At 36.6% G+C, this 19,470-nt stretch overlaps 1 protein-coding gene across 7 annotated transcripts in view; it reads right to left on the bottom strand.

Moving 5' to 3' along the window:
• The window catches only part of ORC3 (origin recognition complex subunit 3), a 35,854-nt gene that overhangs the window by 7,578 nt on the left and 8,806 nt on the right, over positions 1-19,470 (bottom strand). For 6 of the 7 annotated variants that reach the window (XM_030447388.1, XM_030447382.1, XM_030447384.1 and 3 more), the window contains 12 exons: positions 18,178-18,282; positions 17,135-17,280; positions 16,088-16,224; positions 15,114-15,273; positions 14,200-14,313; positions 12,174-12,307; positions 11,643-11,706; positions 8,575-8,691; positions 7,617-7,696; positions 3,448-3,581; positions 977-1,062; positions 410-507 (listed from right to left, as the gene is read on the bottom strand). In XM_030447388.1, the coding sequence (XP_030303248.1) occupies positions 410-507; positions 977-1,062; positions 3,448-3,581; positions 7,617-7,696; positions 8,575-8,691; positions 11,643-11,706; positions 12,174-12,307; positions 14,200-14,313; positions 15,114-15,273; positions 16,088-16,224; positions 17,135-17,280; positions 18,178-18,282 (1,375 nt within the window). The remainder of the gene's footprint in view (positions 1-409; positions 508-976; positions 1,063-3,447; positions 3,582-7,616; positions 7,697-8,574; positions 8,692-11,642; positions 11,707-12,173; positions 12,308-14,199; positions 14,314-15,113; positions 15,274-16,087; positions 16,225-17,134; positions 17,281-18,177; positions 18,283-19,470) is intronic. The other variant, XM_030447383.1, reaches the window with a different exon arrangement.

Genomic DNA, 19,470 nt, shown 5'->3' with positions numbered 1-19,470 from the left:
TTGCTCACCAAAACAGCTCCCAAAATAGGTAGGATATCACCCATGACATCTATGTAGTTTCGTAAGTAGAACAGATCAGCTAAGATTAAGGTGAAAAATCTTGACTTTACTTTGCCACACACACCCAATCCTCTCAGCTTTTTTCTGCAGCCAAAATAGGTTGGCCTGTTCATGTGCCAATTACTTCCACTAGTCTATGGAAAAGAGGGGGGTTTTTTGTGTGTTTGTCTGGGTTTTTTAAATATTATTTTTAGAGCCCTTATTAAAGCAAGAATAGGAAAGGAAAAAATAAGTGTGCTTCATACCACAGGAAATAAGATATCATTTTGACAAGATTAACATGTTAACAAAATTTATGTTGCAACTTAAGGTGCAAACTAAGGCAGGAACATAAAACAAGAAAGCTCACCTTACAAGGCTGTCTATATAGTCAACAACTTCAAAACGAAGCATTTCAAACTTGGTCAGTTTCTTGGACCGCCTTGAGTCCTTCAACTCCAACAAAGTCTTAAAAAAAAAAAGTGGTGCATAAAACTACACGGGAGGTAGTTGTTCTCTGGAGAACACAGTCTATATGCTTAACATGTATCATTTTTGCTGTCATGTCTTTACTGAAGACATTTGAAAGTGTGATCATGCAGTTATTCTTTTTTGAGACAGCATATGCAGTTCTCACACTCACAGGGGTTTGGGAAAGTCAAAGAAATATGTATTAGCCAGAATGTAATTTACAAGTTTGTTAAGAAGATCACTCATTTTTATTTTAAAATCCTGGCTTTTGAAAGGTCTTTTCTATAATGTTCTGTGCCTCAGGTGGGCCTGACATACATAGTTGCTACTTGTTACTTGATTTTTAAGAATTATTTATACACAACCCTTTCTCAGAGCTCCAACAAGGAAGAAAAAAACCATAGTCAATTACATCCTGGAAAATTCAGTTAAGGAACTAGTCAGTAAAGCCTACAACAGGGCTCACCTTCTGAAGATGATAAAGGTCTGTCTTCTTCTGGAGCTCCTTTTGTGGCGATACCGACACATCTCGTTCTTGGAAAGCTTCTTCTACTAGAACAAAACTGATGTTTGATACGTGGGGTAAACTTTTCCCGGTTTATATAAACCCCTTAACCCTGGCAATCTGAGATGTATTTGCTGACACAGACCCAAACACAGGCAGCTTTTCAGTCTTACACCTTGTAAAAAAAAAAAAACTGTTAAAAAAGGAGTTTGCGGTGCAGCTTAATCAACAGCAATAAAGGACGCAAGGCAATGCAGCCCCAAGCAAAAATCCACCATGAGTCTTGCACATCACTTGAATTCTGCTTCTGTCATCCTAGGTCATCCTCCTGACATCTATAAATTGGACAGAATAGTACCAGAAACTGCTGATGCTTTAAGAGTGTTCAAAAAGCCACACACTGCATGTTATTTCCTTCTCATGGACAAAAAAAAAGGTTAAGGAAGAAATTAGTTTCCCCTACTCAACCCAGAAATTGCAACCAGAGCAGTAAACCAAAAGCAAAGGTATTTCATTGCCCAGTTTTATTCTCATATTTTATAACAGAATTCTGTTTTCATAGCCATGTAGTTTGTTGATCAATTGCACCAATAATCAGTAATTTTAAGGTAAAGACAAAAGAAGCAAAAATTTCCAAGGTACAATCAATGCCAGAATAAATGATAATCAAAATCAAAAGGTAACTTGTTTTCTTGCCTTACTTAAGAAGATGGCAATAAAATGGAGATTCCACCTACAGATCACAGGTAAAGGTCCAATCAGCAGTGAAAACCTTGATATATAAAAGCTTTTTAGTGACCTACACAGAATGAGTTGGTATTTGTGATGAAGATTTCAAAGCAGACAACTTCCTCTCTCCACTAACTAATACTAAACCAGTATCTTTTGAGTTTTGGGTTTTTTTTAATCAGACCCTTCAGCTCAAAACAGACGGAACAAGCTTCATGTTTTTCAGTTTTCCAGCTCGTTAGGCAGTGGGGAAAATGGACTTTGTTAAAAAATAAATAAAAAGCAAAATGTTTCGACTGTATTTTCACTCTAAGGGCTCTGTAGGAGATTTGGGTACATAACATTTTTGGCAGACTTCAGAAAAGATCAACACAATCACAGAAATGTACAGGAAGAAGTCACCTAAGTGACAGCAACCTATTTGTGTAAAGTTTGTCTTAAGTTCCTCTTCTCACTTTCATTACAGCTTAAATCTGCTTTGAGAACAAACTAAGATCTTTCATGGGGTCATCAGACCTGCTTTAAAAACATCTTCAAATTCTAAGTGAAAATAAATATTGTCTTTTGTGTTTTATAATTCTGCATGTCCTTGAATTGCCAGAGTTGTTCTTTCTCTTTAATTCACTCAAGGTAAAAATCCAACTACTTAAAAAGCCTTTTGCTTGAATTCTTTTTTCTCCAAAATAGGTGAACCTTTAGGTTTCCCAGATTCTTCAGTGCTGGTACCTTCAGTGACATATGCAGCTTTTTACAAGTGGTCACCTATTTCCTGTATGACAACCCTGCTATTACTGCATCTGTTAAAAAATACACAGTACATTCAAGAGCCAATTCTTCTAAACAAGCCTCAGTAAACCCTAGAGCATTACACAACTACTTCAATTAATATTAGACTGCATTTGGTGACTTATTGCCTACTTGTCCACATGCTGGGTAACAACCACAATGATAATGAACTTCATTTAACAAGCCTAAAACAGACCAGATGATAACCACTTCATCTTCAAAAGGGAATCATTGGGGAGCACTTCTCCATAATTTAGGGGAAGCAATGAAATTTACATTCTGGAAGAATGCTGGAATATTTCATATTCCTATTTCAGGAGGAAGAAGGCCATTTCTGTTACCCTGCCTCTGAAAGACAGACAGTTGCTCCTACTCCTTTGCCTTACTAAACTTGCAAATACTCCCTCTGATATCAACACTCCATCACACAGTCCTGAGAAGTCACAGCATGTCAGCAGAGCCCTAACAAATAGACCTTGGTGTCTTACCTTTTATGGGAATTCAGCTGAAGGTGCAGGTGAAATAACTTAATATACATTTGTCTGAAATAGCATGTCATAAGGAAGCTTGCTTATCTTTCAATATCTCTTTGTATTTGTTAAATGTTTTTAATGATTGCAACATCTGGTAAAATGCTTATAAAATACACGTATGACAGATTTAGTGAGTAATGTTTGCTAATCTGTCCAATTTCTTATCTTACATCACTCTTCTGTATTATAAAAAGCATGAACCATGTACTAATAATGAATATAAACGTCTCCTAATTTAGTGCATGTATTTGAAAATGCAATCCTGAAAAAACTGACTGTTTGATACAATGGCAGGATATCACCAGGGAAAATCATACACATTGGTCAGATTATAGAACAGCTTTCATATAACCTGCAATGGAATTTATGATGGTACACACCCACCTTCTAGTTTCTGAAACTGGGTCAAGAACTCCTTCAACTTCTCTACAGTCTTATCAAACTCCTTTCCAGAAGATGACACAAAAATTTCCACACATTGTTGAAGCATGGTTACCAAATCAGACTTATTCAACATCCTAAAAAACACAATTGTTGGCTGAAGTTGAAACAGAGAATGATGAAACAGCTTTCAATGTTCTCAGTTGAAAGAAAAAAAAAAGTTTACAAATAATTAGAAAAAAAACCACTTTGAAAGAGAAAATTGCCAATACTTTAAGCATTCAGTCTTGCAGTAAATCCAATTATTTTTTTTCCTTGCTGTCATTGATCCACTGGATAGATGAACCTCACATTTTCCTGCAAAACTGACAATGAAAGCTTTTCTGATACATTACCTAACACCAGTAACTGGATACAGAGTTATAATTTTTGGAACTGAGTGTCATGGTTTAACAGATTGCAGAGTTCATAACTCACTCCCAAGAACAGTAAGCGAAATGGTAAAAAAACTAAAAAAAAAAAACTAAAAAAGACAAGTATATATTCACACATCCACAAAATCCACTACGCTGTGATTCAGAATGATGCTCAAAATGATGCTCAAACAAAACCCAAATTGCTGTTTTCTGTATTTAATTGCTGTAAGTCTAGCCACCACTAGAATCTTGGAATCATTTGGCTGGAAGGGACCTCTTGAGATCATCTTGAGCAACCTCCAGCCTAACATTTACTTACTTTTAATTATGTATTAGGAAATTTTACAAATGTCATCAAACCCTTCTCGGTCTCAAAATCTTCATTTAAAAGATACCAAAGCAAGTCCTTGCAAATACCCTTAAATGAAATCCAGAACTACAGTCATTGCATCAAGCTACTGGCTTGATTACACATCCATGTAACTTTTTTCCTGCAGTGCCGGAGGTTCCCATTGCTAAACACTCTGCTTCTGAACAAGCACACAATTGTAACAGCAGCTGCTGTTACTAAGAGCCCTTCCCAGCCTATTCTTGTGTTTTTGCTTTGTCTTGCACAGAACAAAGTTGCAAAAACAAAAATCACAAACCAAAGGTGCTGATAGTTGAAGGATTTTAGAAGGCAGAAAAAACACAGCTACCCACAAAAGGGAGGATGACAAAAGAATGAAATGGTGACCTGTGTGCCAGCTCCCTAAACACTGACTAAGAGAAATTTAAAGGAAGAATTCAGAAGAGGCTGGGGAAGCTTTATGCATACCTGGCAGCTCAATTGCAATTTGAGCTCTAGTTTCTAACTGGCAGTGGACGCTTGTGAAGGCTTGAATTTGAAACTTCAGTTTATCCCATTCAGGTTTTTGTAAGCCAGGTGTTGTCTTCAGATACACTTGTTTTGTACAGAAAGGCACCCAGAGTTAACAACAGAAAAGATGACCTTGACAACACCAAAGGCTAGCAAACATTTTGAAACCATCTTGTAAAATACAGAGGGTAAACAAGATAGCTTTCTTCCAGGCCAGACAAAACACTGCAATAATTAAACACCTAAGATGAAAAGAGGATAATCACATCTGGACATCTGTCAATGGGAAAGAACAAATTTCTTTTACTAATATTATCCAAAAAGAAGCTGCTATTTCTAGAAAAACTTGTTTTTTACAACAATGGGATTACAGGTCCCAAAGAACAGGCAAGAGGATGTTTACCACATACCAGGAAGCAGTAAAGGATCCTTTTCAACCCTTTGGGCTTAAGATCACTGCAAGGTATGACAGGTTATCAGAGAGTGAGGTTAACATTTTAAATCACATAGGAGACAGGCTTAAAGCAGAAAGGAAGATCTCAGATCATCCAAAGACAGTAAATAAATCTGACTACTCAGAGGCAAGTTATGAAAGAGAAAGAAGGAAGCTAGAGATGAAGTCTATAGAAACTCCTGAATGCTGAAGTAGGGAGTGATCTGAAGATGTGATAACAGAGATTGGTCAACAACAAAATGAGAGCAGTCCTGGAAGGGCAGGACTGTGATAAGCAGTATGTGGTGAGTGACATCAGTGATTAGCAGGAGGAAACAGAGTACAGTCTCTAGACAGAAGACAATAGTTCAGACAATCTTCAAAGTTTTTCCTCCCGAAAGCTTGGCCAGATGTCCCAGCCATTTAGCTCTCCACAACTAACCAAGACACTCCCACATCTCATAATCTTATCTCTCTTCTGACTGGATTAATCCAAAGTGAACTAAAACTCACACATACTCCCTCTCTCTCCCCATGATGTTTTTTAGACCCTACTCTATTGAAGTAAAATAGCTATTGTCTAGATTGCTTAAGTTAGATCACCTGAAACACCACCTCTGGGGATAGCAGGAGTGATAAAAACCAGTTGAAGGAAAGGCTGAGGTACAGAAAGAAGCAACTAACACAATAACCAAAAACCCCACATCCAAACATAATTTATGCAGGGTAAATTTAGACTTCAGTACAACTGGAGAAAGACACTGATCAAAAGCTTCTTTGCTTTTTCTTTCTAAATACAAGGAACAAAGATGGACAGCAGAATAACACTGAAAAAAAAGAGATGGAAAAGGGTGAACCTAAAGATATCAACAGGTAATGTGGTCCCTGGGAAGGCAGAGAAATTAAGGAATAGTGACTAACTTCCATACCTGGGCAAAAGGGGGAAAAAGTGTGAGTGGAAGGGAAAAGATAACACTTTATAATTTTCTTCTAGAGGACAGGTAAGACTATGCAGAAAAAGCAGAGACAAGAGGAAGTGTGTAAAGTTGAAAAGGGAGTTAATGTAAAAATTAAAAGCTGAAAAATTATCATTCCTAAAATCTCAAGTATTTGAATGAATCATGTATAAAGAGTTCTGTTAAAAAATAATACAATTCCAGAATTTAAAAATTAAAAATAAGAATCATCCATTAAATGAATGACCACAATAACTGTATTTCTCTCACAGCGAGAGCAAGAACCACAGGAAAATCAGGAGGGAGATTAAGAGATAGTCACAAAGGAGGAGTAAGCCAGAATCCAGACTGTGATGGCAGCATCAACTTTGACACAGTAAAGAAGAAAGCAAATCAAACATAGGAGAAAAGGAGAGGAAAAATGGCAAGAGACTGAAAATTGGAGAACACACAGTACAGGAAAGCAAAATTACGTATTGTGGGCAAAAACTGATTGAGTGCTGTCAAGATTCAGGAGAGTCAGTGAAGGATTAAGAAGGAAAGATGAGAAATAACAAATCAAGTATGTAGGTCTTTCTAAAGGGTAAGTGTAAAGAACAAGGCACAGTGGCAGTGCCTGAGAACCACTCAGTATGGCAAAGAGCTTGTTTCCTTGTATACATGAGTCCAGAAAGTTATCCTCCACCCACCAAAAGACAGGTTTTACTTTACATTCAGTTTTACTGTCAGACACATCAAACCTCACAGGCTCAGAGGCTCTTGAAGCAGCTGTTAAGTGTTGTACCAGCCCCAAGTCAGACAGAAGCAATGTATTAGCTGAATGGATGCAGCTATCAAGAAACAGCCACTTGCCACTATAAAAAGTGTAAAGTCTGTAGGTGCAGCATTGAAACAGAAGGGTTTTCTATAAGAGAATTGGCTTAGATGACTTTTCCATTTTAGATACTGACAGACAACACAAGTGTAGGTTCTCCTTAAAGTGCTAAGATCACAGTAACACAAAAAAACAACTCAGTCAAAAAACTAACTCAGTGTCTGTAGAAACTGCCAGACAATGGAGTCAGGGGGAAAGCAGCAAACAACAAAAAAAAACCCAACCCAAAACCCAGAAAGGCAAAGAAAGGCCTTAGCTATGCTTTGGAACAGATTCCAGTTTTCACAATAGATGAAAAATTAGGCCAACTAAAACTAATAATTTGGTTGATAATATCTAACACAATCATACTTTGAAAGACAAAGCCTAACTGATGTTCTCACTCACACACAGCAACCTCAGTGGTTCCAACATAGTTACTTGGGGCACAAGAGATATTAGAGCCTGGTTTAGTTTCATGGAAAAGAGCAGAAAAACATCATGAAAACAGCAGTCAATCATACTTGCAAACAACCTCCCACCTGGTTGTGATCGGGTAATATCTTCAGCTTAAAGTTCCAGAATAACAGATGACTGATAGTCTCCATGTGTGCAATGGTATTAAAACAAAATGGAAAAGAAAAAAAAAAATCACCTTGCTAACTGAAGAGATGATTCATACTCTTTTGTCTCCCACACTTTGTTTTCCAAACATGCACAGTGCAGCTCCCTGATCTGTTAGGAGGAAGGTGAAGAGAGGAGAAAATGTTTACAAACATAGAAATGTGAACTCTTAAAACAAGCTTTTTAAAGTAACACACTTGTTCAGAGATGCAGAATGATTGCAGAAGAAATGAGAGTGTTTAGTTATCTTCCAGAACTGAGCTCATAGTGTTGCTGGAGTCTAGGGTGTTGCTCTGCAATAGGTTTCAAACAACTAATGTTCAGAGGAACATAACTGCATAGGACAGAGAGGAACTCCAATCAAATGCTCCAGCTAAAATACTGGGAGTTTTCATGTTGATTTTGTGGTTAGGAACATATTCTAATAACTGTGGAAAACACATCAAGAACCAACAGAAAAGTGCATATGCATAGAATATATTGCTCCTCCAGTGGAAGAAGAAATTGTTTAGAATGAGAAGGTGGATTTAATGACATTAGAGTAATATGGCTGCTAAGAGCAATTACCATTCTTCCCTTACTTTCCTTTTATTCTGTACAGACAGCTGTTAAAACTCAGCCTCTTCATCTGAATTTGATTAATGAGCTAAAGTGTGATAGAAGAGTACACACTGTCTGCAATGCATGCAGATAACCCCAGATGTAGCAAAGTCAATGTGTGGATTTTTTTGCTGATCTGTGCATCTGCCTCCTCCTCAAAACTCCTTCCCACTGACTGACAAGGAATCATCTGTGCCATTAAAGGAACCACAGGCAGTTGCCCTCTGCCCATAAGAAGAAAGCATCTATCTCCATTTTAGCAAGTAAGGAGCAAAGTAGCAAAATAGTAGAAACCCAAAAAGAATAAATATTAACCAGATGCCATACTTTGAAACAAAAAAACACCCCATGTTTCACTAAAATGGAAAAATGGAATAACAGTACATCACCTGCTTGCCCAAGGGGTACTTTGGAAGAGAAGATGTGAAAACATGGAGACATCTCAGAACTGGAAGATAATTTTGATGGTAAACATTCAGGTCCTCCAGCAACTTCTGTATTATTCCCTACAGTTACAGAATAATTGTTTTATAAGTCATTGGGACATCCATTTATTTAAAACTCTTAGAGTATTTAAAATTACTCCGAAGCTTTGACATTGCAGTGTGCTATGATTTAAATCACCAGTCTATTTAGCCTATAGATTACATATGTTATCTCAGAAAAACCAGACTATGCACTACACCTTTAAGAGACAAGGAGAAATTATTTAGCTACTTTTACTGAAATCCTTATTATTTCATTTTTATATTAGAAATGCATTTCAAAAGTTACTTCCTGTATCATGGGTGTCTGCTGTTTTTTAGGTATATGTAAAAAGACCAGTTCACAGGAAATAAAGAAATATGCAGTTGTTTCTCCTTTGGGCTCTTATATTCACAGATTCAAAATTGCCAAAAAAAAAAAAAAAGAAAAAAAAAGAAAAAAAATAATCATGTATTAGAAAAAAGAAATTATTAGCTGCTGCTACTGAATTTACTGGATGGCATCATATTAGCACTTGTCCCCCATGGAAGTCTATGTAACACTTCTGGAAAACCACATCCAAAAATTTCTGATAGCTGTATTAAGTTGCATTTAAGTTTGTGATTCTCGACATATTTTACTGCTATTTTGCTCAACTCTGAGCAAACTATTCCAAACAGAAAGAGAAAAGTAAAACAAACCACAAAAGTTAAACTGAAATACAGCATGTTAAATAAAAAGCAAAATCCTATCTGTAGGCAATATTAGGAAGCACTGACACACAGAAAGGTTAAGTATAATAATGCAAAGACTGAAAATAACAAAGCCACTTAGTGTTGCAGAGAGCTTTCCAGTGTTAAAAAGGTTTGAGGTGATTTAAAACATTAAAGACATTTCTCCCCATAGGCTTTTTATCTACTAAACTGAAGGATTACTGAAATAACAATTATTTAAATGACTTTCAAGATTTTAGGGTAGACAGTCACAAGTCTGTATTTTAATTCTAGGCAGGATCATTAAAAAAATAAATTATCCTCACCACAAGAAAAGCTGAGAGAAGAAAATAAGTTATTTTTAATGCTGCCACATCAACTTCATTACCTCCAATCCAGAGCATTATAGCATCTGTGTTTCCCTCATCTTGTTTCCCACCTCTGTGGTGATGTAGTTTGTATACATAAATCACAATGAAATAGGACTATGTATTTTGCCAGATAACAAAGTGGAAAATGCATATTCAGTTTTGAAAAGTTTGAAAACATTATCAGAACACTACGCAATGGTATTTCCATAAACACAGATCATCACACTTATGTAATTTGAAATTAAATTTGCAATGGGAACTTGTACACCAAGCTGTAAGCAATTAGATGTAAAATTGCTTTTAAAAATGATTATTCTAAATAGGTGGAACTCTTTCCATAGTTATTAAAAAGTGGCAGCAACATGGAATATAAATTGCAGCTGACAAAGGGTATTGCAGGTTTAGGTTCCAAGCCTGAACAGCAAGTTTACCTGGTCCTGAACATGAGCAGTAAATTTACATGAAGCAGTATCATAGTGACTTTGGAAGTGTTTCTACTTTAAAATTTTGGAATGATCTATGGTAGGTAAGTATTACATACAGAACAAACAGCACCACATTAATGCAGCAGTAGGGCCTTTTCTCCACAAGTGCACATAAGCACAAGCACTCCGGCTTCTTTCTCAAACTTTAACGTGAGGTTTTGAGACAAGAGGGTACATTATTTAACATCTAATGTTAAAAATACAAAGTTTAAGTTGATGAGTGTTCAGCTTTAAAAGTAGAAGCACATTACATGGTCTTTAAACAAAGGAAATCTCAGCTGCTCAACCCATTCCTTCCCTCCTTCAGCAGAAGCATTTATGCACCTGCAGAGTGAACTGCATTGGAGAAATCACTCTGCAGAAACAACTCAAAAAACTCCCATATTTGTCTTTTTTTTTTTGTCAGCTTACTTTATTGTGTTGTTTCTCCTGATTACATTCATTGCACAGCCATGCCAGCAGATGTGCTGGCACATCTGCTGAGGTACAAATAAACAGTAAAGGAACAAACAGTAGCTTAAGCTGTTTTTGCCACTAAAGACCATGGATCATAAAACCATGCACAAATCATGTCTCTCCTTAACTACTGTAACTGTACTGCACTTCCAAATATGATTGCTACCAACCTCCCTTCCAGCCATTAACATTGCTCTTCACACTTGAGAAGTCCTTACAGACCATGAGGCTCTGCTAGGATAAATTAATTGCTTTATCTCTAGTAGCACTCTTTGCCTGACAGCTTTGCTACACTTGAGATGAAGAGTTAGGAGAAACCCTTTACCCTGAGCAATGATTCTACTGGGACTGATTCAGCTGCTGAAAATAACCATCAGATCTTTGTGGGTGAATTGCTAAACGTATCAATAGTAGTAGCCTGACTTTAATGACTTGACAAACCTTGTGATAAACATGTAACATAAATAAAAGTTTTAATCCTGTAAGACAGGTGGTGTGAATGTGTGCCACAGGACCCAGACTGCCCTACTGAGTTCAATCAGAAACCACACAGAGGGTATGGAGGATTAAAAGCTTATGAAATAACCTCCAGGATTACTTACTTATTCTTTATACACTTCACTGAATTTTCAAAAAAAAGTCTTATTAAGCATTAGAAGATCAGGCCATAAATAAATCTTGTAACCTTCTAAAGCAGTTATGTATTTCTAGATATAGGTAAAAGTTAATGTGTAGCAATAACAAAAAGTTATGAAGCACTGTATAAAGGTATACCTGGCAACCTTAAAAATTTGTAATGCTGACCTGCTGATCCCAGTTCTCCATTACTGGACATGAGTCATGGTATGTACTGTATGAAAGATGTTATACAGAACTATACGGTTTAGTCTTGTATGTTATTATGCTTCACAAACTAGTATATTGGCAAAGTTACTTTTGCTCTCCAAGGACATTCATAAAGTTTTACCTTTAGGATGTTGTCTTCTGTCAGCAGTGCAACCTGTTTCTCTGATGCCTGACTTTCCACGTAGCTAGTGGCATGAAAAAACAAGAACATTAAAATTATAATATAAAGTATGATTAAAGATTATGGTGTTAGCAAATTTAAAAAGATTATGCTGCTATAATGATTTCTTTGGAAAGATTCAAAAAGGGACAGTCAAATCCAGCAAGTTGAAAGGCCCCTCCAAAACCCTAGAGATTATGCTCCAAGTCATCTTAAAAAGTTCAAGAAGTTATTTATGGTTATTTGTCATAAAAGCTTGTTTCTGTATTAAGAATGAGAGAAAGAAAGGTTCAAATGATAAAACCTCTTCTAGGCTAGAAGATGAAGGCTTCCTGTAATTATTTAGAACTGTCCTCCTCTAATCAACTTACTTTTTCAACAGGTACATGTGCACAAGTAATCTACATTTTTCATGGAGATATTTGCAGATTCCTTTTATCCTTTTAAAACTGAATAAATAGAAGATTGTCCAAAAATTTATTTGCCCTTTACCTTCTAAAAGAGGGCAGTCTTCGAACATTTTCACACTGCTCATGTGTTAAAGAATTTACTCTCTTCTTAGTGTCTTCCTTCTGGCAACACAGCACACTTAGAGGCTGGGAATAGAAGTGTTCCACAAGACAGAGCTGAAAAACAGAGCAATAGCCAGTGATGTTAATGAAATTCATCCTCCTTGCTATATATCTACCTTTTGATGCTTTCTTATTACTATAGTGTCTATGTTAAAATGGTAGTAATGGTATTCTTTTTAAAACAAGATTCATTACAGTTCCTAATTATTCCTTATAATACTACAGGACACTGATGATTCAGTTTTGAATTCAGTCAGACAATTACCCTTTTTTGTGGTATGCACCATCTGTATTCAGTACTTCTTACACAGCAATAACTATAGCTTATAAAATATTTTCTATTCACTTACGTGAATTATAGCATTAAGTTACATATTTAACTCCAATGCTCACAAATAAGAGAGTACATTTAAAGATATAAAAAGTAACTTCTGTATAAAAGCAAGTTTTTGATATATCCTTATTTCAAAATACACTGATAATCTCTACATACTACAGGCAAATACAAATGTGCTTTATCACTAATTTCAGCTGCACTAAATGCTTCTAGTTTCAGGGCTTTGCAGAACAGTAGCATATACTCATCACATCCAATCTTAAAAACAAAACACCCAACCAGACAGACTAATAAGCTTTTTAAACATAAAAACTGCCAAAGGGAAAAGACACTTCCTGTCAGATAAGTTAACAACAGTCCTAGACACAACAAGATGAGAGGGATCCCTTGTATCTATCACATAAGATATCCAATCTGAAACTGCTTCATCTTTGAATATTTTTCATTCACAAGGACACAGCAATGTGCTGTCAGGGCTAGGATCTGAATTTTCATATCAGGCCAACAGGGAACCATTAAACCCTGGTGACTCTTTTTCCAGTAGGAGTTCAAACCTACGAAAATCCACACAAGTCTGTCTGCAGGAATAGATCCTACAGCCAGGGTATTTCTCATGGCTTTGTGTAATTATTGAATCTTAAGCATCAACAAATCTGAGACACAAAAGGGAAAGTTTTACTAAAAGGTTCATTCATGGGACCAGGCAAGAAAGAAACAATTTCACAATCCTACATTAAAACAGATCACTTGGACTAAAAATTCTTTGGAGAACTCTTTGTCCACGATACACAAAAGCTACAAGAAGACTCAGACACAGAAATATATCTAGATATGAAGATTTATATACGCCAATAAAAATATAATTATCATGCTCTGCAGACTACTTCTGGAACCCTTGAAGTACTCTACTTTGTCTCATGGAATCACAGGATGGCTTAGGTTGGAAGGCACCCTAGAGACCATCTACTTCAACCTCCCTGCCACGGGAAGGGATGCCTTTCATCTAGACAAGGTTGTTCAAGGCCTCATCCAACCTGGCCTGGAGCACTTCCAGGTAGGGAGCATCCACAAATTCTCTTGGTAATCTGTTCCAGAGTTTCACTGCCCTTGTACTTAAGAGCTTCTTCTTAATATCCAGTCTAAACATATTCTTCTTCAGTTTAAATCCATTTCCCCTTGCCTTGTCACTGCCCACTCTTTATGAATAAAGTCTCTCTCCAGCTTTCCTGTATGTTCCCTTCAGGTACTGGAAGCAGCTATAAGGTGGAGTTGTTTTGTGGCAGAGTAAGCTTTTACATGCCTTTTTATACCTAAAAATTTTCCCTTATAACCTTAGAAGTTAAGGGAATTACCTGGTCAATTACAGTAGACAAGTGCTCCTTACAGGAGAGGGACTGGAAAAGCTCTATGCACAGCAGAGAGGAAACAGAGTGAGGAAGTCTGGTTTTAACTTTAAAACACCCCCGGGTTCATAGATCCAAACTGATTCCCAAGAATGTTTTTTCATCCAATTAAGTGATTAGGACCTAAGAAATCTTTCAGGGCTTAGTAATTACCCTTTGTTTCACAACCATAATTTGAGTTCTTGTTACCAGTTACAATTGCCTACCTGAAATCCTTTGATAAAATTCTGGACAGAAAAATCATGGTACAAGAATACATTGATGAGAACCTGCAAAACCTTCTCACCCAGTTTAAAGGGGAAATCAGTTGGCAAAAGCACCTACAGGGAGATAAAAAGGAAAAGTAGTCTTTACAGAAAATTCTTTCCAGAATTTAGAAAAAATTATAGGTACAATCTGATACAACTGTCAGTATGTGTCAGCATTCAACTAAATGAAATACTAAATACATTGCCAACTTCTAAAAACTACATTCCAGATAAAATGTCCATGCAAAGATTGATTTTTCAGGTTTATTATTTCCACCACATTTTTGTAAATACCTCTAACTAATAAGCAATGTTTGAAGTTACTTTTGCTTAGCAATATTTTTGCATTTATTTGTAAAATTACAGCACTTTCTCTCTGTTTGTAATAACCAAGCATACCAACTAACTTCAGCATGTGTAACAGTGATTTTGGAAATCCTACACAAGGTGGTGTACTGAAATCAGGCAGGCACATCCATACAGCTTGACCATTTGCATAATCCTGCTAATTCTGATGGGCAGCAACATTCAGGCTGAACTCAATTTTTCTGTGTTTAAAGATTTCTTTTTCTGGGATAAAGTAGAACTCAAAACCAGCACTACTTTAATGATGAGGTGGGAACCTTGAAGTGTAATTGCCCAAGCCTGTATGCACAGATATCAATACAAACCAAAGATGAGAGCAGGTCTGCGAGTGGGTCTTAATGTGAGAAGGTAGCTCTCAGTTTTAAGCTACCCTGCACAGAAATGTCCAGAATCCACAGCTCTCAGGAACAGATTCCATTTCAAAAGCTTCAGGCAAGCCTACTTTTAAATGCCACACATGTACACTTTGCATGAACACACACACTCCTATTTAGAAAGGGAATTACCTGGTCAATTACAGTAGACAGGTGCTCCTTACAGGAGAGGGATTGGAAAAGCTCTATGCACAGCAGAGAGGAAACAGAGTGAGGAAGTAAGCTGTGGATAATCATTGGAGACGTAGCAATTCCAAAAATCAGTACTAGAGGTAATTCATGGATATGCTGACTAGATCATGGGGAAAGGGATAAAAAAAAACAAAACACCACAGTGGTTGCATTATAGGAAATCATGAAAACAAATGCATTACATTCCTACAACACCACCAAGCTTAGATGAAGAAAGGGGTGAATTAAAAGACTTGTTGATAGTAAACTGAAAAGAGTTTTGATTTGGAAAAAAGATGAAAAAGAAAGCTATTTAAAGCCCTAAAGTAGAAAAGCAAGTTCAATTATATTTTAGGATTCAAATTTTCAGGAACTGGCATAAAAAAAACCTTTTCAGTTAAAGTATTAGTAAAGCTTGTATCTTCCCAAAATGTTATATTCAGAGAACAGAATCTTATAATTTATTTCAAAGAAATAAAAAAAAAGTGAGTTTTATTGTTTTTATAGAAGTAGGTTTTATATATTCCTATAAGCTAGTGACCTGAAAGCAGTATAACATCAGTAGTCCCCACAGAGAATAAACTCCAAAAACAATTTTTAAAGTTTACAGAAGAGATACCTAGGCATCTCAAAGATTAGGTTCACTGTCACAAATTCTGTAACAACCAGTATACATAAAGCCTCTTATGTAAAGAATTAAATCAAGCCACCCAGTATCTCAACCCTCCCTTCGGGCTCTCTGGGTCAGAGTCCCAAGTTAGCCTGGGGATAATTTATCCCCCAAAACTAGCAAGTCAGTTTTTGCTCCATCACTGCTGCAAAGAAGCTGCATCAATATTTGAGCCCAGCTCTACACTGGCCTTGTTGCACTTCAAAACAGCTGCAAACAGAAAAAGGGTAAAGAAGTGGAAGAATTAAACTTCAGGGCACGTTACCTGCTGATGACTATGAAGTCTTGAAGTACTTTTGTGGTGAAACTTTCCATATCTTTGAATATAACTACAACTGGAGGAGACTGCCAGTGTCTAGAAGAGGAAGTTCCTTTTTCACTCAGAGCTGTAGACTCTGTTTTCTTTAAAGCCATTTATTATGCATTAATAAACAGAAGACAGGAAAATAAAATATTGGATTACATCTATGATATTATTATGCTCCAAAGTGACACTGACTTATTACTACATTTGTATTTATCATTAGCATCTAGAATTGCAATCTGTTTTCCTTCTGTTTGGCACGACAGGAAATACAAAGAGTAAACTATTTTTTTAAAACTCACATTCCAACAAAGACAGGAATAGCACTGTAGGACAGAACTGGTGAAATTCTGTTGGGACTGAGAGAGATTTGAGTTGGGTAAACAGACATTGTCCATTTACTATATATAAGAAACCCAGTAATAAAAAAGGCTGTACTTGTTAAACTGTTATTTGGTACACTGCTCTGATGAAGTAATGATAAAATAACTTCTTTCATTCATAACTGAAACAAAACTTAAAACTTCATTAGCTTTATTAAAATAAAAAAACATTTTGAAAATTATTTTCTCACTGCTTGCCTATGTAGTGTGTACTGCAGATGACATAATGGTCCTTTGCCCTGGAAGGCTGTTCTTTCTAAAACCTTTTCTTTTAATAAATAAAACATCTCAGTACTCCTGGGAGCAAAGCATCTGGCATGAAGCAGATAGAGTATTTTAAGTTTCCAGTTCCTAATTAAACATATGATAAAATAGAACTCTGCTTGTTTTCCAAATTCTGACCTCATCAGAAACCAACTCCACATTTGTTATGTGTATTACAGACTCATATTTGAATCACCCCAATCTCAGTTATCTCTTAGTTATCTCCCAATCTCAAAGCTAATCTTTGGCACTTTTTCACTATGGCATAGAAATTTCAGTTTTTCAATTTATTTTTTAAAAGTGTCTAAAGGTCAGGCTTTTTTAGAAACTGAAACAAAAAAAAGCAACCTAAAAGTCATACCTTTGTTACACTCTCATACCAGGTGATAATGGAATTCATTGAACAACGTATTCTCTTCTGGGAAACCTGCACATAATCCTCATCTTCCACGTCTACATAGCAGTTCATCAGCTGCCCCATCAGCTTCTGGATCAGATTTTTTATGCCTTCACAACACGTATGAGGACACACAGTGAAGACATTTGGTTAGTCAGCAACAGCTCTTTAACTCACACTCTAAAAAATTACTCCAAATGATCATTTACTATATTTTACTTTTCTAATTATTCCCATTCTCTCTCCAAAATGCACATCTCGTGCTCCAGAAAGCTTGAAAGTATTCATGATACGCATGTTGTTAATAAAAATTATCCTATTCATTTGCCTAGATAGCAACAATTATGGTTAAGATGTTGGCCTGCACTTCCCCTGAACTCCATCCACATGCATCCACATGACCTAAAAATAAATAAGTCAGCCCATCTCCTAGGTCTGGGGATGCTGCCATAAGTGATTTTAGTCTTTTTACTGAAAAAGTAAAATCAAAGTAAGAAGAGTAGAACAACATTTTCTTCTATTCATTCCGGAGAGGGTGATCAGGCATTGGAATGGGCTGCCCAGGGAAGTAGTGGATTCTCCATCCCTGGAGCTATTTAAAAAGAGACTGGATGTGGCACTCAGTGCCATGGTCTGGTAACTGCAGCGGTAGTGGATCAAGGGTTGGACTCGATGATCTCTGAGGTCCCTTCCAACCCAGCCAATTCTGTGATTCTATGAATGCCCAATTAAACAAGAGAAAAGCTAAACTACAATATCAATAGGCAATCCACTAAGCAGCATGCTTGTTAATATGTTTGCTACAAGTAGTGTTTCAGTCTTCACTGTTTTAAAGAGGACTGGATACCTCTTAAAATACCATGGGTATTACTGATGTGCTAACACTGGACTGAGCAAAGGGTCTTCAAGACCCCTCCATCCTGTTATTCTTAAGTTTGGGGCAAAATCTAGAATTTCTAGTTAATTGACAGCTTAATCAGATGATGCAATGCTACTGCAGTATTTACCTGGGCAATCTTTGGCTTCCAGCAAGGCTACATAAGGAGAAATGTTATTCTGAAGGACTTCTGAGAGACTTCTAAAAGTCAAGTCATGATCTGTAACATTTACACCTAGAAGAAAGACAAATTTTAAGGACGTTTTCCCTGTGATTTGTGACCTCAAAGACCGAATAATAATAAAGAGCAGACAAGAAACAGAAGATACCTTAAATATTCAAGTAAGCAATAAAAAACATCACATCATCTATGAGGAAAGATGAAAAACTAGCAAAAGATCAGACATGTTAATATAAGCTGATTAAAAGAAACACAGAATCACTGCAAAGACCCCTCATACAGTTTGGAGGTGTTGTTGTTTTTTTTTAATAAAGATTTCTCAGGGGTGCAAGCCTGCAAGGAGTAGGATTGTGTTTCTAACTTCCCTGCTCCTCATGCCCTCAGAAGCCATCCATAGTCATCTAAGGCCTGGAGACAAGATGAAATTCACCTTCTTCAAAAGAAGAGCAGAGACCTGAGATCTAGATCCTTACATGCCTTATGTAAGGAGGAAAATTACTACGAGTCAGTATGAACTATGGTCTGAATTTAATACAACCTACTCAATATTTACTGCCTTTGTTAAGCTCTTTACCCAATAAAACAAAAAACCAAACAAAACTAACAAACCAAGAATCAAGCCCCCCCAGAAGGCAATTCACAGCTTCTTACACAGAAATACTCAATATTCAGAGCAGAAACTTCTCACTTTGAAAGTGAGAAGCCTATGAAAGCAGAAAACTTTCCAGGCTTTGTTAGCACTCCCGTGGTAAATTTGAAGCACGGGCTTGATCTTAAGTTCCCTAAAATCAACCACTTAAAATTCAATCAGGTTGCCTTGAGACACATTTAGGGTTACAGCTACAACCCTTTGAAAGAAATGAGGGGAAAAAAGAAGACTTCAGAACTTCACTAAATGACATTGCTTTCTTACACATAAAAATTCATGTTAAGAACATATTTAAGATATACAGAAGCTGTGTAATTCCATGGTTAGTCACAGAAACCACCCAAGCATGTTGGTAGCAGAAAAAGGGACAGAATCAAAGCATCTCCAGTACATCAGGACAATAAAAACCCAAAACAGACCTTTGTGGAATGTGTTACCTCACTGCACTACTTTGCATACATGCAAAGGGGAGGGAGGGCATATCCTGCTTCCTTCTCCCAGCCCAGCCACTTCTGTTAACATTTCTGAAGCTGATACTGCTCACAGTAATTGCTGGAAATCAGCAATATATCTTCTCCTGATTTCTGCATCAG

This window comes from Calypte anna, chromosome 3 (genome assembly GCF_003957555.1).
Source record: "Calypte anna isolate BGI_N300 chromosome 3, bCalAnn1_v1.p, whole genome shotgun sequence".
NCBI classification, from domain to species: domain Eukaryota; kingdom Metazoa; phylum Chordata; class Aves; order Apodiformes; family Trochilidae; genus Calypte; species Calypte anna.
The sequence above is the reverse complement of the archived record's forward strand: the minus strand, read 5'-3'. Positions and strand labels throughout refer to the sequence as shown.